The following is a 22,713-nucleotide window of genomic DNA, read 5'->3' as shown; positions in this document are numbered from 1 at the left end:
GCAACAAGCTCCAGAGATTAACTGTTTGCTATTTCTTTTGCTTTCCAGTTTGTTCAGGAGTGTGTGTGTGTGCGTTTGTCTCTTTCATACTTCTTAATTTATTCCTCTTTGCATGGCTGATAAGTTACATGATGTACTTGAGTTGCAATGGAGATTTACTGAGCAGGCAGGGAATGCTAAGTTGCAATTTGCTGGATCTCTTTGGGGGAATCTAGCAGCGTCACGAGTGTGTTTACCAAGAAAGCCAGGGAGAAGGAAGACAGAGCCATCTGGCTTATGTTTACATTGCAAAATAAATAAATAAATAAAACAAGTATATAGCTAAATGCAGATACTCCTCCAGGCTCTACCAAGAATGACAGCCCAGAAAGAGCATTAAGAAGAGATTGGTGTTTCCACTCACTATAATAGTGAATGGCATCCAAGACCCCGGCTGCCAGTAGATCTGAGAACCTGGATTGATGCAGATGGGGGAAACTATGATTACAAAGGCCAAGAATTATCATGGCAGAGGTTACAGTGTGAGAGTAAAAGTATTTGAACAAGACCCTAGAGGGCTTTGGTATTTCTTCCCTTTCCTTCCTAATCCCTAATGTTGCAGCTGCGTTGTGCCAGGACTGATACAGGGCCAGCCATACTTGATCCCGATCAGCAGCGTGTTTTACCAACCCAGGGTTCCTGAAGCCAGAGGTGAGGACTGGAGTAGAGTCGGCAGGAGTTACTGTTCTGTTGACCAGTCAAAAGCAGAAGGCTGGGCTCCAAAGTGCTCAAAAGACTGGCCAAGCCAGAGGTCTCGTGCTGCCTGCCAATTGCAGAGGTCGAGGTTGGACACACCTATCCATGCCTTCTATACCTGAAGAGAACTCCGGGCCCAAGCATACACAGCCCCAGGTTCTCATTAGGCTGGGTCCCAGCCAGAGTTCAATAAAGGTTTTAAGCAGAGATTGAGAATCTGTAGCTTTCCAGATGTCGTTCAATTACAGTTCCCAAATCCTGACCCGCTGGCCAAACTGACTCAGGCTGTTGGGAGTCTGAGTCCAATGACACCTGAAGGCCACAGGTTTAGATTCCCTGGTTGAGAACCTAGAAAGGAGCACTAGAGTGGTCAGGTTACTGAGACACTCTCCTTCCCCATTTTGCTTAAATAATATTTCTAGACCTTGCAGTTGCAGAAAACAACCACAGCCTTGAACCTAAAACTCTCAGTTTCTGCTACAAGTTTGGAATCAGTGTCCAGAGGTGCCCCTATCAAAAAATGAAGCAGGGGACAGGGGGCTGCAGGTAGACCCCAAGGATAATTGGGTGGGTGGGTGCAACCAGGTTGGAAAAACAGGAATATCAACCAGATATTTGGGAGAGTCTATCAAGCCTGTGCAATGTCAGAAAATAGAAGCAGAAAGAAGCCTGTTACGGGGGGGAGAAAACTGATTAATTACGGAGAAGCGAGGTAGGTGAGGGATAACGTGAAACCCATTCACTTCACCTAGGTCAGCCACACAGCTCAGGAGGAAACATGGGCTAAGGCAATGTATCAGGAATGCAGGGACTGCTTTATATCAAGTCAGACTATGGGTCCCTCTAGTTCAGTACTGCCTGCACCAACTGGGAGTGACCAACTGTCTCCAGGATTTCAGGCAAGGGATGTTCCCCAGCCCTCACATGAAGATACCAAAGATTGGACTTTGGGCATGCAACGCATGCGCTCTACCACTGAGTTACTGCCCCCTCTCTTGTACCTGATGCCCTAAAACGACCATGAATTTATCCAACTTCCCATAACCCTTTTGGTCTCTGTTGCTTGGTAAGCTGGGAAACTCAGATGATAAACAAAGGAACTTTACGAAAGGCTGAGCCCCAGCTATTTGGGCCTAAGGGCACCTTACCTTGAGGAATGTGAAGGCTGTCCATTTGAGTTCCTCTGTCCCTTCAGGAGACTCAATCAGCCCCACAAAGCAGGCTTTCCAGATTTCCAGAATGAAAAGTGGGGACGGAATGCGCTAGCAGGGAGAAGAGACACAGGGAGAGAAGGCCTCAGGATCTTCCTCAGGGAACACAGTTTGGATTCAGAGTGGCACAGTACTGACAAAAAAAGGCTGGATGCAAGATTTCTAGCACACTCGTTGGACTAGCCAGCAGTCCCATTCCACCATCACCCCAACTTCTCACGCAAAGCAGACTTCCCACACTCTGAAGAGTGTTGTGCATCATGATCCTTCAGCCAAGAGTCCACAAACTGCAGCTGGGCTTGATAACCTGTAATAATTTATCCTAGCCAGCAAGAGTAAGTGCCTAGAAGCACCGACAGTCCCTCTTTCTACAAAGCGAATGCAGCGCCCCCCCCTTCCTCCTCCCCCACCCACAAATGAATGAGAAGAGCTTAGAGGACAGATGGCATGGCGCCTGTGTACTTCTCTTATTAGAAAGCAGATACGGCCCCCACCTCCCTTGCAAGTATAACATATGCTACTAAATAACAGAGCCTCCCCCTTCCGAAGTCTAGTCCTGGTATTTCCCAATCCCTGTCCGACAGCTCTTCACAAAAATACTGCCTCCCTCTCAGATCCTCCAAACTCTCTCGACTCAAATAGCTTCTTCCTTGTTCTTTGCACCCACTTCTACACAGATTCATTCATGCCCATACAAAGTGAGGTAGGACTCCAATTTCAATAACAATATCCTTTCCTATCATAGACACCCACTCCATGTTTTGATCTCTTCCTTGCAGCAACACACACACAACCACATTGTTCTTTTACTAGGGGCTGCACCCCTCTCACCAACCCCCTGCCATTCCTCCCACATTAACCCCTAGAGCTTCCTTCCCCTTCCCACCCCATACAATTACTAAGCTTGTTTTCCACCTTCCCAAGCCATTTCTGAAGCCACTTCTCTTTTGTATTCTGCAGCCCCACCATGTACCTGTTTTCACCTTTACCCTCATGTCCATTCCTCCCTCCCTATACACCACCTCTGTGGGTAACTTCCTGCGTCTTCCTCCTACACATTTCAACTACTAAGCACCATTACGTCCAGTTATGAAGCCACCATCCCCTCCTACACTTCAGAGAGAAAGAGAGAAGCATCACAAGAAAAACTGGGCCTTGGTCGTCAGCCTGTTAAGTGAATAACGGCGGGAGAAATTATGCTGAAGCATTCTCTCCAGAGACTAGAAGCTCCCAGCTCTCCCAAGTTTCCAACCAAAAGCACAGAAAGTTTGCTTAAAAAGCTACATCTGCCTTTTTCCTCCTTCCATCCCCAAATTTATAGGGCAAAGCCAGCACTATACAGCCAGTATAGGTCTCCTACTGTCATCTAACTCTCTTTAATTTTCCATTGTTTTAATTTGCATTTCAAAAGAGAGGTACAACAGATGCCCAGACTAGATAAACAATTCGCCTCATGGTAAAACTGATCCTGGACAGTACCGTTTTGGAATGCATAGGAGGGACCACAGGACTGAATTCACTGCTGTACAAACATGTTATTCATATAGAAAACTCTGTGCCAGGGGGAAGGGATCTAGTCCAGTCTTCCTGCGACATGCTAGCTACCTAAGAGCTGGATGTTCTTCTTTATTCATGGAAGAAAATTCAAATATGCAAGCCCCCGTCTGCAGTCTGAAGTGGAGCATTTCTACCATGCAATGGGACTGCCCAGCCCAATCCAATGGGAGTCACAGACACAGTGAGACAAAGCATCCTTACTATGGTCCAGCCATACCTGCATCCTTTTGACCATCATGAGTTGCTCCACCAGCGGCTGCGGCTCTCCAGTCAGGTTCATTGTCCCCTCTAGCAGCACCACGGCATGGATCGTGGGGAAGCCAGTTTTGTTCAGCTGTTCCGCGTGCACAGAGAGCATAGTGGGGATACTGTGTGGAAAATTGGGACAGGGAGGAAGAGGAGGTATTAGAAGTTCGGTTCCGTTTGTGTATGGAGAGGAAAAAGCTCACTCCTCACAGTGCAGCTGCCATCTGCCCACCTCTTGACAAGGCCAATGCACTCCTCTGCCTGGCTTTGTAACTGGCTGTTGCTGATGTGTCCTAAATTGTCTCCCAGCTTGGAAAGAGATTGTTCGATCGCGCTCCAGGAAGCTAAAAAGGAAAAGCAGCATTTTAAGTTCCAATCAGCTCTTAGCCCTTGGTAATAGTTCTGCTGCCTTGGGAGATGCTAGGAGTTGACCCCAGGACCTTCTAAGAGTGTAGTCTACCTCTTTGTGAAACTGTTTCCTCAAACTCAGGCTGGGTAAATTTATTAATGTTTGGGATCACACCTCGAACGCTGAAGATGCTGCTTCCATGTTGAACTTTTTAAAAAGGCAATGGAGACTCTGAAGTTTAAAAACAGCCATCAGAGTATTTCCAAATATTAATTTTTTTGAGGGAAAGCTGTGAAACAGCAGGCTTGCCCAATAGGAAAGCAGCAGTGCAATCTCCATGTAGGCAAAACAGAAGAAACAAGGCCCATGAATAAAGAAGACTGGGGTGGTGCTACTTCAGATCTTGTAAAGGGCCCTTGTGATTTGGGGGGGGGGGGAATCCATACCAAAACTACAGGAGAGTCCTGTAGTTGGCACTGGAATCTTGGATTCAAATCAAGCCCTACAGTTCTCAATGTAAATATTTTGCCTCTCTCCCACAAGACCACCAGCCACGTACGTGTCTCTTCCAACTTGGCTATATGAATCAGGGCCCGGTTCTTGGTGCTGCCCAGGATTTTTGCCAGCCGCTCCAGGCACATGGTGAGCTGGTTCTCAGCAGACCCCTGCTCCAGAGGCTCCTTCATCTTCTCTGTGTAGAAGGCAGCACAGCGCAGCATCCAGTTGAGGACACTCATCAAGGCACGGCAGAGGCCAATGCATTCTTCTGCCTTGCCATGGCAGCTGCACAAAAAGCAAAAAAGAGAGGGCAAATTCAGTCACATGACTTTGGTGGTCCTAAGAACTTCACTTTGGGACACCTGCATCATTTTCCAGGTCTCATCCCCCCCCCCACTCCAAGCTCCACTCAGATGCGCGTGGGAACTTGGGAGACAACGAAAGAACCTCCAAAAGAAAAGTGTGTCGAGGACCATCCAGTAACTTCTCAGGGGGAGGGGAAGCAGGACAGAGATGGGAGCAGAAAAGACAACTTGAATGTGAACACAACCAGGGAAGGTCTTTTTCTATTTGTGTTCTGCTTTACTTTCTGAAGAGATACAGTAGCCTCATTCCTGAGAGTCCCAATGGTCTGGCAAGTCTAAGCATATTTACTATGTGAAGATGCTTAATGCAATAGACAAGGGATTGGGTGGAGGCAGATGCATTTATGACATAAGGTGCCTTCACGTCATCCATAGGAAGTAGTGAATAAAAGCTGCAAAGCTGTGTGGTTCAGTGAAAAGAAGACCAAGTACATTTTCAGGGACTCTGTGCAGCCTATTAAGAGACTAAACTGCAAACCAGGAAGTTCCTGGTTCATATCTTCAACAGGAACAGGCAAGCCATTATCTCAGCTTCAACCCTCCATCTGCAATATAAGCGTAACAACACTCAGGTACCTACCTTACGGGACTATTTTAAGAATCACTGAAATAATATGTACGTAAAGCTGTTCACAAGGGATGCGGGTGGCTCTGTGGTCTAAACCTAGGACTTGCCGATCAGAAGGTCGGTGGTTCGAATCCCCGCAATGGGGTGAGCTCCTGTTGCTCAGTCCCTGCTCCTGCCCACCTAGCAGTTCGAAGGCACATCAAAGTGCAAGTAGATAAATAGGTACCGCTCCGGCAGGAAGGTAAACGGCGTTTCCATGCGCTGCTCTGGTTCGTCAGAAGTGGCTTAGTCATGCTGGCCACATGACCCGGAAGCTGTACACCGGCTCCCTCAGCCAATAAAGCGAGATGAGCGCCGCAACCCCAGAGTCGGCCACGACTGGACCTAATGGTCAGGGGTCCCTTTACCTTTTAAAAGCTATTCACAATAATGTGACGTATCCTTACTGCCATCACACAGCAGTACTTGGAGAATGTAGAGGCTGAGAGAATGGCTCAAGTCGCAAAACTCTGTTGCCCAACCTCCTTAAGCCTGCAAGCATCTCTGCCCAATACTGTTTTACTGGGGCTTCACAGCAACTCCAGGAAGGGAGAGGATAATGGGGGATTTCTCCTACCATCCTTGGACACCAGAATCGATGACTGGAAGAAATCAAGCATCTGGAGCTTGCACCCTGTGGCACTGCTGGCTACACTGTCACATTCACCATCGCCACAGTACTTGCCTTTGTTTAAACAAATTAAAAAGGGGAAAGGAAAATTATCCAAGCCTATGATTAAAGTGGCCTGGCTCAGAAAGCGAACGAGGATTGAAGAAGAAACCCTCTCAACGGGACAAGCACTACTGCAATAGGAACAAATAATCCCAGACCTGAAGGGTTTTGATCAAATTGAAAAACAGAAGATTGAATTAACCAGGGAGAGGATTAAGTCGTCGGCTTTGTATGTGGCTGAGAACAGCTGTTTATCACCATTCTGGTGACAGGTTAATATTCATTCTTTCTGTTTTCTTGTAGGAAGGGAGAGTTCCTGCTTCCTCCTGTTCCAGTCTGCTCCAGCGTACTCACCTGTTAGCTCTAAATAAACTAAGGGCTCCTATAGAAAAAATATCACAGGCTTTGTCAAGATTTTAGAAAGGCAGGGCTTTTAATCTTTGATAAAACCAAAGATATAAGAGTTCCATGAAAAACCGTGGTTCTCCTGTACGGAGGGCAGAACTGGGTTTCCTGACAATTCTTGTGTTCTTTTACTGATACATCATTCTGCACATTTTAAAAAGCGCATTTCTAGTTCTCACGGTTGCGAATATAACATTTGCAATATCAGTCACTGCATGCCACTCAGTGGGTTTCAGCACATATTGCTGCCAACTTAGGTATTTTCATTGTAAGGGCTCTTCATCCGCCAAACTCCAATGCTCTGTATTTTGTGTGCATGCATATGCGTGTCCTGTACAAACTCTGTCTCTAGCTACTTAAAACCACTGGACAAGGCACTTGATGAATCTATATTTAAAAAGCAGCACGTTGTCACATTTAATACTGTCATACAGCATGTTATATAGGCTAAAAAGCTTTCCTGTGGCTCCCCGTTGCTTTACATCACAAGTCTAGTGGCTGATTTTGAGCTACAAGGACTTCTGTGGCTTGGCCCAACCTACCTAAGAAAGCACCTCCACTCTAGTATGCCATCATAGGGTGGTATCCAACGCTGGTCATACTCAGAATAGACCCGCTGAAGTTAATGGAGATGATGAACTTCGGTTCATTATTTTCAATAGGTCTGCTCTGAGTAGGACTAGCATGGCATACAGCCCCATTATCTCCAAGACACTCTATCAAGAACATACTCTACAGACACTCTGGGGTAGCTAGACCTTGGTCTGATCTAGCAATACACTATCATGTTCTTTTTTCTTTCTTTTTTTAAATCATTTTTTATTTTACAGATATAAATTTATAGCCATACCAAATACACATCCATATAAAGAGATTACTTTGAATATTGAGACTTCTCCCCATCCCCTCCATGGGTCCTATTGTCAACATTTTCAATTGCATATTATTTCTTAATCTGTATTTTATACCTACCCATATTGTCCATAGTATCTGTTACATTGCAAGGGAGATTAAAACTCTGCCAATGTTTTCATCAGCTTACAGTGGTCTCCTAAATAAATTATAAACTTTTCCCATTCTTTCTTGAATTTCTTGTCTTCTTGGTCCTTGAGCTTTCTGAACAGTTTTGCCATTTCAGCATAGTCTTTCCCTTCTCTAATCTTTTTCTGGTAAGCATTTTGTTGGGCGAAGAAACCTCTCATTACACTTTCATGCTCTTACACGAGCAAGTATACTGTATATCCAATGCAAATTAGTTCTGCTTTAATTATTAGGAGATGTAGTTGGTGGCTGTTAGTTTTTGTTTATGTCTGCTGTGGTTCAATTTCAGTCTTGTAGGAGCTTTATTTAAAAAGCTAGAATTACCATGATCCAATTTACAACGCAGGAGTGCATACATAGGATTGCCTAACAGTCAAGGCACAAAATAAAAAAATTCCTTCCAGCAGCACCTCAGAGACCAACTAAGTTTGTTCTTGGTCTGAGCTTTCGTGTAAGGTGCTGCTGGAAGGAATTTTTTTTATTTTGTTTCGACTATGGCAGACCAACACGGCTACCTACCAGTAACTAGAGTCAAGGCACAGTTCAGCAAAACAGAGTACTGTACTTTTCCATGTATAAGACACCCCCAATGTATAAGACGCCCCTATTTTGGGGGACTCAAATTTAAGAAAATGGGGGGAGATGGCACAGAGTTGTTGAGCTTTTGGGGGGGATTATCCATGGTTTTTGAGCTTTTTTTAGGGGGGATTAATGAAAATCACTCACCTGCACACATCGCAAAATCTGCTTCTTGTCTGTCTGCTCACCGGCAGAAGCTGCCAATCACCCGCCCAATTGCCGCAGCGTCAACCAATCAACACCAACCACTGCCGCAGCAACCAATAACACGCACAATAGGTGTTAACAGCTGCGGCAGCAACCAATCAAACATCCACCCTTATACCCATATATAAGACAACCCCCGTTTTTTAGCATGGTTTTAAAAGAAAAAAACCTAGTCTTATACATGGAAAAGTACGGTACGTGCTCTTATTTAAGAACCTAAGGAGTCCCTTGCCAGATCAGATGAAGGCCTACCTACTCAATAATTCTTTTTCAACAATCCCAACAACCAGAAGGTGCCAGGTGGTCCATTAGCTGATTACTGTTTAGCTTCTGCCCACCCTGGATTATGTCGCACTACATACGTGTGTACTGAAAAGTATCCCTCACTCCCTACCTGAGCCGGTCACAGAACATATCCATGATTTCCAGCAATGACTGGACACAGAGGTCTCGGGAGAAGTCATCAAACTGAAACAGGTAAAACAAAAGCAAGAGCTGGTGTCAAAAGAAAAGCATGTAAAACACGGACTTGGGACAGCTTCAAAAGGGAATGAAGACAAATTCACGGCATGTAAAGCTACCAGCCATGATGGCTGTGTACTGCCAGTTGCTTGGAATCACAAGTTGGGAGTGCCGTTGTGCTCAGGTCTTGTGTGCAAGCTTCCCATAGGCACCTAGCTAGCCACTCCCAGAATAAGATACTGGGCTATATGGGCTTTTGGTCTGATTTATAAGGCTCTTCATACATTCTATGAGAAGAGAGAAATCAAAGCGTGAAAAGACAGGAAAGAACTGTGAGCTGGAAGTGCACGCTTGGTCTTATAAACACAGCTAAGAGTCATAGCTGGGTGATATCTGGTCTTCAACATTGCAATATATCACCAGGTAAACATCACAAGGGACGCGGGTGGTGCTGTGGATTAAACCAGAGAGCCTAGGACTTGCCGATCAGAAGGTCGGCGGTCCGAATCCCCGCGATGGGGTAAGCTCCCATTGCTCAGTCCCTGCTCCTGCCAACCTAGCAGTTTGAAAGCATGTCAAAGTGCAAGTACCGTATTTTTTGCTCTATAAGACTCACTTTTTCCCTCCTAAAAAGTAAGGGGAAATGTGTGCGCGTCTTATGGAGCGAATGCAGGCTGCACAGCTATCCCAGAAGCCAGAACATCAAGAGGGATTTCTGCTTTCACTGCACAGCGATCCCTCTTGCTGTTCTGGCTTCTGAGATTCAGGATATTTTTTTTCTTGTTTTCCTCCTCCAAAAACTAGGTGCGTCTTGTGGTCTGGTGCGTCTTATAGAGCGAAAAATACGGTAGATAAATAGGTACTGCTCTGGCGGGAAGGTAAACAGCGTTTCCGTGCGCTGCTCTGGTTCGCCAGAAGAGGCTTAGTTATGCTGGCCACACGACCCAGAAGCTGTACGCTGGCTCCCTCATTTCCGCAACCCCAGAGTCAGTCACGACTGGACCTAATGGTCAGGGGTCCCTTTACCTTTACATTTAAACATCACAATGTCTGAAATATGGATGGAACTATGTAGAGGCGAACAGTAGGGCTGGGCGATGTCTGGTTTTCAGCTTTGTGATATATCACCAGCTAAACACTGTGATATACTGATATATCACAATGTCTGAAATAGGCATGGAGCTATGTAGAGATTCTGGCTAGCTTCCTGGTTTTTCCCACATTTAGATTTTTGCATAGCACGCGCACACACAATTTGCAATATATTGCCAGGTCAAAAATTATGAAACCAGTATCACGAGACGAACTTCAAACTGTTTTGGACGGTATAGACCAGGCCTAGGTCAACAGAATGGTGAAACACGTGCGAGTTTAAGGAATCTAATGTGGTAGGTGGGGAAGAGGAGATATGAACAGCCCCAAGACTGTCGTCATGCAGAGATTTCAATCCTCAGTAGTCTAAGCAGAACACTTGTACACTGGTTTCCAGTTTCCATTTCACATTTTGCCTTGTAGATCCTTGTAAGACTGCTATCCTTGTGATTTTATAGTCCATGACACAGCGGCCATTCATGTCTACATTCTCAGCAAAACCACTTAGTAGATTGCTCCAAAGACTGTACTACTCAAGAGTAGAGTTGTGGGACAGTGTTTGTAAATACTTCATGTAAAAATTACATCAATCTCACACTTTACATAGAAAACTGACACACTGAGGAGATGGCTAGGAAAGGACCTTGAGATCTTTGTTTTCTTCCTACACAGGTTTTTGTTAATTCCATTTGAAGTGGTGCAGTCCAAAAATACAGTACAAGTTTCTTTTTCTCATAATCAAGTCCCATACAAATTCTTATGAAATAAATAAAATAAATAAGTAGTACAGTTTATCACAGTTTCTCGAATTGAGCCCAGCAGCGCACCAGTTCCAACGCATTTTTTTAGAATCAGTACTGGAGTTTCAGAATTATTTCACTCCAGCGATGTTCTGAACCAGCTGCAGCACCTCATATAGTCTAGCTTGGCTGTTACAAGAGCAATGATAATTGCACCAAGTCCATCTCTGCCTAGAAGGGGCCATAATTAGTACGCCTAGCTGATGAAAAGGCGCTTTGTCCCATGTATGCAACTCAAGCATCTAAGGAGGGGGCTGGATGTAACAGAACACCCCCAAGTTACAAACCTGCTCCTTAAGTGAGAGTGCAACTCAATCCAGAATGGCCAAAACATCAACTCCCCAATCCACTGAATCATCAACTATCAGCACCTTGGTTTTGGTTTGGATTGCGCTTTGCCCTGGCTATCCATTAAAGAAATCCAGAAGTGATCTGGAGTCTTCCTGGTACAAAACGAGGGGAGAGGGGGCAAGAGGGGGGTCCATGGCAAACACCCTCTGGGGCGTACATTTTTAAACTAGGCCCACTTTGTAAATACTTTCATAACTGACGAAAGAAACTGCAAAGAAACGCTAAAGGAAAAGTATTGAATATTCCATTTGTTGTGTACCATTTGGATTTCTGTTGGCTTTTGTCTGCTAACCTCTACTCAGCCTACACTTATACAGGGTTGGAAGCCCAGCAGTGAAGAGGATGCTTTTATATATGAGAGTTCAACTCCTGGTAGCTGCAGTTAATGGATCTCAAGAAGGAGGTGAGCAAGACTACCATGTGAGAGGCTCAGGAGGGATGGATTCAGATCTGCTGCCTGTTCAAATATCATGATCTCTTTTTTTATATTTTAGCAAGGGCTTTGTAAGTCTTTTAAAATCTCAAATTCTGTAAAGAACCCTGGATTCGGAAATAGCAACAAACCATGCCGTTTCTGTTTTATTTTCTACCATATTGTGAAGCATATACTGATTCACTTATGAAGGACTAGGAAAGAAGGGAAAAGGTACATGTCTGAAAAAGAAGGCAGGGATGAACTCGGAGAATGCTAGAATGCAAACAAGCCTCATCTCCTCTCAAAACTTCAGTTTAGCAAAACCTGCAACGTATATTCCGACAGCTTGCAGCCATCAACAGTAACTACATTTTGTACATAACGATGAGGGCTAGAAACATGTAATTGCTGTGCTTCTCTCCTGAGCTTACAAAAGCTGCTGGTTGTATATCATATACAATGCTGCAGTGAAGTTCCCGCAATCCCTCAGTATTCACTGATGCCTTCTATCAAGGGATATCAGGAAAGAAAGCGGTGCTCAGGATTTAGGTAAAGGTGGAGAAAGAAATGCTTGAATGCTACCTTGCTGATGGCCATCAGAACTGAAGAATACGACACCATCTGTAAACAATACAAACCAGAGAGAGAGAGAAATGGTTACAAGCCAAAGATAACATTTAAACAAACCAATCCACAAACAAGCCTTGCCATTTCGACCGCCGAGGGGGGGCGACAAGGTCACTTAACAGGGACGCAGCTTGTTGCTCAAGCACTGGTCTGGCACAAATTTAAACAGACATTTTTAGGTGATGGCATATTTGCTTCACATCAACTTTACAGTGAGCAAGTAGAGAGGAGGAAAGAAGTTAAAAAGCAACTGAAAAGCCTCTCTCTGTGGCGAGGGGGTCTTGCAAGCATCTTGTATACACACAGCCAAGCACCTCTTGTAGTAAGGGGAAGAGAGAGGAAAGGCTATTTGTCATTTTCATCTTGGGAAAATTGCTATGTGGGAAAATGCACTGTCAGTATCAACTTGGCGTAAGGTGAACAAAATACCCCAAGGTTCTCTTTCAGACCCACAGGTCCTTTAGTAGCAACTGCTTAGTAAACATTCACTTATTTTTCTTTCTAATTGGTCAACGGCTTGAAACAACCCTTGAATTCCTAAACCAAAAATATAACATTCAAGACTACACTGGCACAGAATTCTTCAGAATTCTGCTTCTTCAGATGCACATGTTTTACTTTTTAAAATAGCAAGTGTCTAGCGCTTGTGGTTGTAAAGATGTGCCCAAAAATGTGTGGGTAACTTATTTTGAAATTTCTGAATCCAGAAAAGGCACTTAGTAAGATTTCCAGTGGTTTGGGATGGAGCTTCAATGCCCTGCATATCACCTTCCCCACAATTTAGCAAAACCAGAATAAATTATGCAAACGAGTAAGAACTACAGAATCATGCAAAATAAATAAATATTTATTTATTTCATAAAAATTATGCATTGTAAAAAAAAAAAAGTGGTCAAGTACTTCAGAAAGGAAAAAAAGCAGGAAAACTTTGTCGAGTTACTTAGGTCATGGTTCTGTCAAAAAATCAATTTTTAAAAAACGTACAGATTTCCTAACTAAATAATTCACCCATTAATGTGTTTACACACTCTGAAGATGAAAGGGTCTACGATGGGATTATTACCTGGGAACTAATGGCATACTTCAGATAGGACAGGAGCAGCGGGTTTGGCGATGGGCCAATCATGGCTTGCTCAAGAAGTGCTTCTGCAATTAAAAAAAGAAGGGGGGGAAAAGGAAAGAAATTCAATCTGGGAAATGTATATACACTCTCATGAAGAATAAAGACTATTATGGCCACAGCCTCTCACAAAACGTGGGGAACTCCAGGAATTGCAAGGATGCTATAATATTGCATTCTCTGGCGGCGGCAGCGGAGTAAATAATTCAAGGAAGAAAAGAGGCAGTTGGTGGCATTCTGGATAGGAAATGGACACCGTGGCCACACACTCTCCCCATGTGCAGAAATTGCTGCAGTCAATGCAATGACCTCTGCCTGACCTCTGCAGCCTCAGATGGAAAAGGACATGTACACAGACTCTTCTCAGACCTCACCTCTGCTCGCTGGCAGCAGCAGCAGCGTACGCAGATGCTTTTTCCTAAGACTGAAGGTGGTACGGAGGGAAGGGGCTGTGGAGAGATGGCAGGCAAGATCTCCCAGCAGAATGAGCACCAACTGCTGGCATGCGCTTCCCAGTGGCAGCCTGCCAACATGCCAGATTTGGCAAGGCTGAAAGGGGCAGCATACGTCTTATCTGCTCAGTCAAGCTTTTGATTAACCATCTGAATAACTACAGGGGTATGAGGGGGGGGATTTTCCAAGTCAAACCCATTTTGCTGTGTGCCCTTTAACTATTACTCCCCGCTCCCTTTTCAAATTAGACCCCAAAAAAGGCCACAATCCCCCATTGCATGGTTGGCCCTCTTTGCCTACCGGTGTATAAAAGACGCACCCTGCCCATCAGTGCCGGATTTACATATAAGCTAAACAAGAACTTTGAATTTTATTGTTTTTATACTGTATTTTATGCTGCTTCTACAATTAAGTGTTTTAAATTTGTTGTTAGCCGCCCTGAGCCTGGTTTTCTGAACCGGGAAGGGCTGGGTATAAATAAAAAAATATTATTATTATATTAGGGCCCCACTCTCTTGGGGGCCTAAATTTTTTAAAAAAGGAAACAAAAAACCGGGATGTACATTTCCAAAATATAAGATAAAAAACAAATAAAATAAAACCTACATACAGATTAGGTTACATAATTAGGTCCACAAATTACCATATAGCATATATTCAACACAAAAAAACAGTGGCAATTTGTTGTTGACAAAGGACAGCTGGACATATAGAGCGCCCCATTACCTTCAGTAGCTTAGGGCCTCATCAAACCTAAATCCAGCCCTGCCTCGCATCAACATCCACAATGTACTCAAAAGGTCGCCAACCACAACTAGAAAGAGACTACACCAAAGGCAAACTAACAATTCAGCCGATGCACACCTTCACAGTGAACCACACCCCATCAACAATTTAGGCCCAGAGAGGGGCTACCCCAAACAGCAATCTCAGCCATTAAGTTGTTCCAGTGTTAGCAATCGCTAGGCCTAGCCAGTGGTGCTGCATCCTATGTCTAATGCTATTGCTTACAATGCATCGTTTCTCAGTTATCTGAATTCTGGAGTTGCCCGTAGCAACAGCTACAGCCACCACAGGTGTGCCCTTTTAATGCTGACCAGCCCACTCAAGGCCCAGTTTCCTACAGTCCTTCCTAAGGTACCCTTAGCAACCGCTAGGCCTGCTCACAGTTCCATCTACCCAAAGCAGTTCACAACATGAGGACTTCCCTCCAATGGACATATCCATCTCCTATGACCTTTGGAGAGTTATCAATGTCAACACCGTGATTATTCCTCCTCCAACTACTACAGCTACTCACAAAGGCACCCATCATTTATAGTCCATCCACGGCCTTCGTGTGGAGGAGAGTTTCCACAGCTTACGCAGACATAAAGTTGTCACGTCCAAACAAAGAACCCAAATCTTCTGTGGTTCAGCTGGAAAACTCCAGAAGTCACGCAGGAGTATTAATGATGATCACTGCAGTTTATAGTTCATCATTAATCCACATGGTATGTTACAAAATTAAACAAAACAGATCCCAGCCGTAAAATCTTTGCAGCCTTAAACAAAAAAAAAGGGCTGTTCAAACTTAATTCCAAAGCTTGTACCGTACAAGAAAAGATAACTAAAATGACCATAAAAGTGTCATCTGGGTTTTGAAAAGAAAAGAAATTATTAAAACAGAAGAGGAATGCAAGCAACAGCCAAAAGAGAGGGAAGCCCAGAAAACTACATGGAAGTGGTAACACAAAATTCAGTAATACAGAAGAATTCTAAGTATCACATATATATTTTTTTCTCTAAAAAGGAAGCTTTTAGTCCTTAATGTTATGAAACCAAGTATGACAACCTGTGGACAGTGTCTACTTAGGTCTCAGGTTTCAGGATCTAGAGGGCAACATGGTCTGAAGGTGTAACTGTATTAGAAAATTAAATCTGAAGCAAGTTTAATTTTCACTGTGTTCCCATTCGGATGGAACAGCGAACTATGGTTTATCATTATGTGAACAAGCCAAAGAGAATCTCAGGCTTGCATGTTGTCCTCATCCTCCCCCGTGACCATGAAGAGGTGCTCAGACACTTCCACTTCTGTTTGTAATTTACTACAGATTAGCATTATGTTCAAATCCAGACAAACAACTGATAAACTATGGTTTAACCATAGTTCTCTACTTGAGAACTGCCAACCTAGCAGTTCGAAAGCACACCAGTGCAAGTAGATAAATAAGTACCGCTGCATCAGGAAGGTATACGGTGTTTCTGTGCACTCTCATTTCCATCACGGTGCTCCGTTGTGCCAAAAGCAGTTTAGTCATGCTGGCCACATGACCCGGAAAGCTGTCTATGGACAAAGACCGGCTCCCTCAGCCTGAAAGCAAGATGAGCACTGCAACCCCATAGTCGCATTTGACTGGACTTAACCATCCAGAGGTCCTTTACCTTTACAGCATGATTTGAAAATAGGCTTGCTCCAAAGTTTAAACAAGACATAAGATTGATTTGAACTCTATACTACTCATTCTTGCTCCAAGAAATCAACCAGGAGTTTTGCTCTCATAAATCCACCCATTACTTCTTCTCAATCACTCCAGTTCTAGCAATCAGAACATTAAGAGGCCCCAGAATAGTTGAGTTGGTCTGAATTCCCTTAGGTCCCTCCTTCTGCCTTTCTTCTTCTTTAATTTTCAATGCACACAATGTGAAAGTGATGCTTCTAATTATTATAACTATGTGCTCTTTAATTCATTTCAATACCACCTTTTGGGCCGTATCAGAACCACACATCAGCCCAACGACCAAAAAAACCCAAATTTAAACTTTCCAAAGCCAACTTAAAACATTGTGTAAGTTTTTAGATGCGTTTTCAATGACTGCGAGATGTGCAATAAAATTGAAGAACCGGTAAGGAGATAGACCTGTTTGAAGGCCACTGCAAGCCAGTCTGACCAACCTCAGTTTAATTGGTTGATTAACCAACAAAAACTTTAGTCAATACACTGGCAAGAGCCTAAGCAAAGACAAATTTTAACAGAGTTGAGAATGGTCTGGCTTGCTCATAACACTAAGCCAAACTATGGCTTAGCATGAACACAGGTGTGAGGGTACCCAGAGAGGAACTTGCAGCCGCTTTATTCCTTCTCTGGGCCTGCTGCTGCGAGCTAATCCATGGTTTGGCTTAGCAAACCCAGGCCTTTTAGTTTGTCTTGCTCCACACAAATCACAAGCTGTAACCAAGGTTTGTTCCTGGTTTTCCAGCCCATGGCTTCTCTGAAGCAAGGCAAACCACCATGCAACATCAGATGGCTGAGAGGTGGACGGCCCCACCCACCCACCTGCAGGGAGTTGAGGAATTTTTGGATCTGGCCCACCAGCCAAATTCAGTCCCCACCCCGTAATAAATCATAGTTTGTTGAACACAAACCGTAATTTGCCTGCGAACTAGGCTGGCCATCATGCTAAACCATGGTTTGGTATTATGTTTGAAAAATGGTACTGGGGTACAGCAAAAAAACCCCGTGGATATACATCCTTTATGTGGGCAAATGGGGAGACAGAAGTCAAGGCACACACAGATCTGGCAAATTGGTCTCTGTCTAATTATCTGCATTTATCTTCATAACAGGAGTAGGCAGAGTCAATGTCAGTAGCGGCCTCTCTCAAAACTGCCCACAACTTGAGTCTTAAAATACAAAATATAAAACAATTGATGAATTCAGAATATTCAGTTGCATGGTGCCCATTCACCGTAACTAATTGTCTTTTGCAGCACCAAAATGTACAACTACATTGTGATTTAGTCATGTTTACTGCCTTGTATTCTGACACAATACACATGAAATGTATTTTTTTTCCATTTATTAAATTTCTATTCTATTCCCAGTGGAGCACAGGGTGGTACACATCAAAACAGAAAAACAATTTAAAGCATCTGAAAGCAAACAAACTACACACACACCTTCTTACTCATGTGCAAGTAGCATAGCATAAGAGGGAAGAGATGGGGCATTTGAAAAAGCCGCAAGACTCGAATATTACTTTTTTTATCCATTTCATAATTTGTAGCTGCCAGCTTGCTGAAGTTCTTTAGGCAGCACCCAAACTAGAGAAAATATATTTCTTTTCAGAAGGAAAAAGGTAGTTACTCCAAACCTGCAGCACCACCTGCACCATCTCTAACATGATGCAACTGATGGACCTCCCTGTAGCGACTAAACTTAATATAATGCAGCGCTATAAAGAACTAGAAACCACTGCAGTGGCTGGGTCATTTTCAGTCAAGTGCTAATATCTATGCTGTCAAAACAGTAGGCAACTGCAGTTTATTGCTTATAGGTCACAAAGTTAACTTTAGGAAAAACAAACTCAACACTTATGATTTGTACGAACTTTGAACCAGACCTGCTAAATTCAGGATGTCCCATGTAGTCCCCCGGGGAAAGAACTTTTTCATGTTTATGGCCCACTGGTAATCACTCCACCGCTCCTTCCAAGCCTGGAGGATGGCCTGTTTGAGGTTGACCACTTTCATCATCTTCCTGTCCTAAAGGAAACAGAAAAACATGACGCAGCAACTCTGCCATATATCCCTGTTGAGTTTCCAACACTCCAGTTATTATTAAACAACCCTATAACATTTTCCAGTGTGCACAGAGTAACCCCTACATCCTTTAGGCTAAGAAAACCCTTTCTCGGTGCCTTCCATGTACTTCCTGTACACAAAGATTTGAACCTGTGTTTCCCAAGCCCATACTCTTATCCCTCCCACCTCCTATATGCCATATACAGGCCCCATTTTGCTTAGACATTTGCCTTATGACAAGTTGTTTCCCTCAAAGAACAGTACTTGACATTCAAATGTGAGAGGCAGCCAGATCCTGTCCTCTATTTCCACTTCCAAAAAATACATTTGAAAAGCAGGTAGTGCCATACAGTGCTAGGTGAGTTAGGGAAGGAATAATTCACAATCATTCATATAGCTTGTGCACATGCATAAGTATGTCCAGGTTTTAGATAGGTCGTTATTCTACAGGAGCACGTCTGACCAGCCCACTGGTTTTAAACAATGCAATCCTATACATGTTTTTAATCAAGATGTAAGTCCCTCTGTGTTCAAAAGAACCAATTCTCTAATTATGTTTATGACTGCAGCCATTTAATTACTGATGACCAAAGGCATAAATGCTTAAAATATAGCACAATTTTGCAATTTAATGTTGCAAATGATCAAAAACAAGTCTCTGAACCTTGCTTCAAATGTTGCATGCCTATACAAATGCAGCAAAAATGAAATGGCACTGGTAGGTCTTGCAAATTGGGTGGTAGAAAAAGTGGGAAACCTGAATTCCTGGTTTATACTCCCAGGCCTAGGGAGGAAATCATTTTCGCATGTCAAATTCTAATGCTTTTGTCTAAGAAACTGAGCTACAGAAAGCAGAAGATATTTGGTAAATCCCACCATTCTATCTGGTTTGCCTGACCCAGAACCAAAATTAAATGAATAAGATCAGCAGGACAGGTAGATCACATTTGCACATCACTCTAATTCATCCCCCATTTGCTGCAGGTAGGAGAGAGAAGGATCAGGCCCAGATCAGGTCACCCTACCCCTGTGGCATACAATCTGTTAAGCTCATCTCAAGAAGGATATGTAGCTGTAAAAGGTGCAGAAAGAGGCAACCCAAATGATCAAGTGGTTAGAGTACCTTTCCCAGGAGGAAGGAATAAATCACTTGGGTGGGTTTTTTTTAGGAAAGAAAGAAAATGAAGAGTGGACATGATGTGGAGAAAATGGCGACCCATAGTACTAGAACATAGTCACACAACAAACTTGATTTGTAGATGATTCTTGTCAGACTCAAGTCCTTCATCACCACAACGTATAATTTATTTATTCTTGCTGTCAGAAGATGTGGTGATATTTTTAAAAAGGGATTAGGCAAATTTAAGGAGGAAAAAATATCTGAATGCCTATTAGCCATGATGCCTATATGGAGCTTCCATATTCTTGCTGTAAACCACTGAAATCCAGTTGGAAGGTGGTAACAGCTGGGAAGGGCCACTATCTTCAAACTAAGCTTGTAGGCATCCTAGAAGCGTCTACTGGCCACTGTGGGAAAGCAGATGCTGAATTAGATGGACCTTTCATCTGATCCAGCAGGCCTCTTCTTATGCCTCTTTTGGGAAAATCTCAGTTTACTAGTAAACCAGCAGTGATGGCTGGTCCTATGTTTACAAGACCAGCAGAGCAAGCACACCTATGCAGATTCTCACATACAGAACAGGTAAGAAGCAGGCATTCACGCCAGCTTACATCTGCTCAGAAAAAAGGGCTTTTTCACAAGCCAGTATTTGCTGTTAAATATACACTCACCGAGCCATTACTAACCATCGCTCCTGAATCAGCATATGTTTATGAGACACGTTTTAGGCTATAAGCTCCTCAGCGAAGAAACCTGCCCTCTTTAAAGCACAATGAACACTGGATGGTGCACTCTGAAGATACAACAACATACCATAGTCTCCACTTTACAGTTGTACTTGTAAAACATGTTGAGAATCCATTCCTGTGCATCATGCTTACTTGGAAGTTCCACTGAGTCTAACAGTGTCAACCTTAGGCTACATTACAAAAAAAAAGAGTAATCCATGAAGTGGTTGTTAACCAACGCATGAGACAAGTAAAATGATATGAAATATCTTCATCTTACATTTGAATAACTACATCCAGCTACTCCTCATCTATTAGGGAGGTCTGAGAACCCAGGTCAAAGACACTAGTCCTTAAAAAAAAATCCTAGGAAAATAATGTAGACTAGAAAAGAGATTGGGAGAAGGCAGATCATAGTGAACCGCTAGCTAATTTATGTTGGAGCACCTGGCACTTGCTAAGATTCTGAGTTATTGGGGTCTGTAACTTGAAGCGTCTGTAACCCAAGGTACCACTGTAAATAAATGATGCTGAACCTTGGTCTAAGCCAGCAAGACGCTTTTCATACTTTGAAACAAGAACAAGTACTCAAGATCACACACCATTTAGGCCTGATTTGGAGATCCTGAGTGTATACTCTTAGGTTGCAATGTTAAACATGCTTACCTGGGAGTAAATCCCGTTAAATTCAGAGAGACTTTATTCCATATGCACACATATGGGATTCCCTGTTAAATTCTGAACACATGGGACCTGGTGCATTCATTCAACAAAGAGAGAGATCGCGAAAAGCTGGAGATATTTTGCACCGGAATTAAAACAAAGGTGGGAGATTGGGGTGCCCGGGTTCTATAACTAGCTCTGGCAAGGAGAACTGGTTGGCCAGAGCAGGATTTGACCGCTAAAAGGGAAGAATGCGCTGCCAACACTTACCGATTTCCTTTCCTGTACAAAAGAAACACAATTGTCTTAGTTCCTGGGCTCCGCCATCTTTGCACCTAACAAAGAACCTTTCCCGGATTGGCTGGGATCCACCCCTAAACCGCACGGGCTTCTGGGAAGTGTAGTTTTTAGGCTGCGAGACTGAGCACGCTTACAAAGGCGAAAAGGCTGTTGAACAGACCTTGTTAATGGGTTTACTTTAGCGTGATTATTTAGGAGCCTGGGCTATAATTTCCGTATAATCTGTAAATCAACACTGCATAGCAACAAATGAGGACGAGTAGATTTTCAGTTATGTTTTCCCTCTTAATATCAGGATTTTTTTTCTTTATTTAATGTCTTTCATTAGCCAGTTGAAACTTACGAGCTGAAGTGCAAATGCTATAAAAGCTACACCTGCTGAATTTCTGGTTGTTATCATGAGAGAGTGCTGCCAGGGAGGAAGGCGTTGTTTGCCTCAAGTCTCTGGCAAGTGAAGCCTCCATTTAACTATTATGACTAATAGCCATTGACAGAACAGTTCAAGTCTACAGCTTGATAAGCAGGCATTGGAAGTTGATCAAGCTTATCTCTGTTGCCATCAAGCTGACTGAAAAACAGTCTAGGCTGCTTTTTCCTGGTCAGTTGGCAACCTGAAAAGCTCCTGTACACCACTTTGGGTTCTAGGATAGAATAAAGGCAGGATATAAATGCAAAACAGCAACAGCGCACATTAAAATATTTTAACGGTCATATTTATGAATATGTATTTTAATATTTGGTTGGAAGCCGCCCAGAGTGGCTGGGGAAGCCCAGTCAGATGGGCAGGGTATAAATAACAAATTATTATTATTATTATTAAGTCCAAGAGTATATTTCATTCAAAAATAACTTGCTACAATGATCTGAGAGAGGCACTGTACTATTAGAATGGTACTAATCTTTCTTCCCCTAAAAGTACGACAGAACCATACATTCAGCCGAACAGAATACGCCATAATTTTTGACACAGAAGCGGCTGATCGCAAGGTGGCAAAGCATTGGCTGCAAATATAATTAACAATAAATTGTTTATATGGAGTCACCCAATGAAAGAATGAGTGGACAGATCACTGCCCCAGGAGGTCTACAATCTAGAAAATAACCCAAAGGAGACAAGAGAGGAAGGGGGTGGGAAATGGAGGTAGGGGGATTAAGGGAAAGAATATGCAATTACTGTGGTTGCATGCACTTAGACTTAGCTGTAGTAGGATGTGGGGACTAGGTCTATGGGGTTTGCACCAAGGAAGCCACAGGAAAATGGAACATGCAGAGGAGAAATTAATCATGGCAGGGCAGGCAGCTTCTCTTTACTAACACCTAGTACTTTTTATTTGTGTTTACATTTTCAATCGGTAATATCAAGCTACTCATCAAAACATCCAGCATGCATCGAAAACACCAGTAAATTGCAGTTGTAGGCTGTGTACACACTATACTTTCAAAGCACATTCTTTCCTTCAAAGAATTATGGACAGTGCAGTTTATCCTTCACAGTTCCCAGCAAAGCCTTATAATGAGAACCTTCTCCTCCATCCAGCAATCTGA

General features: G+C 43.3%; 1 protein-coding gene across 13 annotated transcripts in view; it reads right to left on the bottom strand.

Annotated features, from left to right (window-relative positions):
* The window catches only part of MED24 (mediator complex subunit 24), a 50,824-nt gene extending 29,582 nt beyond the window's left edge, over nt 1-21,242 (bottom strand). For 6 of the 13 annotated variants that reach the window (XM_083408536.1, XM_083408542.1, XM_083408543.1 and 3 more), the window contains exons 1-9: nt 21,139-21,242; nt 18,177-18,318; nt 13,284-13,366; nt 12,176-12,214; nt 8,868-8,941; nt 4,658-4,881; nt 3,982-4,093; nt 3,721-3,871; nt 1,884-1,997 (exon numbers count right to left, since the gene is read on the bottom strand). In XM_083408536.1, coding sequence (XP_083264662.1) covers nt 1,884-1,997; nt 3,721-3,871; nt 3,982-4,093; nt 4,658-4,881; nt 8,868-8,941; nt 12,176-12,214; nt 13,284-13,366; nt 18,177-18,309 — 930 coding nt within the window. In that variant the 5' untranslated portion in view covers nt 18,310-18,318; nt 21,139-21,242. Of the gene's footprint in view, nt 1-1,883; nt 1,998-3,720; nt 3,872-3,981; nt 4,094-4,657; nt 4,882-8,867; nt 8,942-12,175; nt 12,215-13,283; nt 13,367-14,519; nt 14,922-18,176; nt 18,319-21,138 lie in introns of those variants that run through there. The other 7 variants (XM_083408541.1, XM_083408544.1, XM_083408546.1 and 4 more) reach the window with 4 other exon arrangements.
* Nucleotides 21,243-22,713: the final 1,471 nt, after the last annotated feature.

This window comes from Podarcis tiliguerta (genome assembly GCF_965153285.1).
Source record: "Podarcis tiliguerta genome assembly, chromosome: 13".
Taxonomy (NCBI): domain Eukaryota; kingdom Metazoa; phylum Chordata; class Lepidosauria; order Squamata; family Lacertidae; genus Podarcis; species Podarcis tiliguerta.
This window is presented reverse-complemented; position numbering and strand designations above follow the sequence as displayed.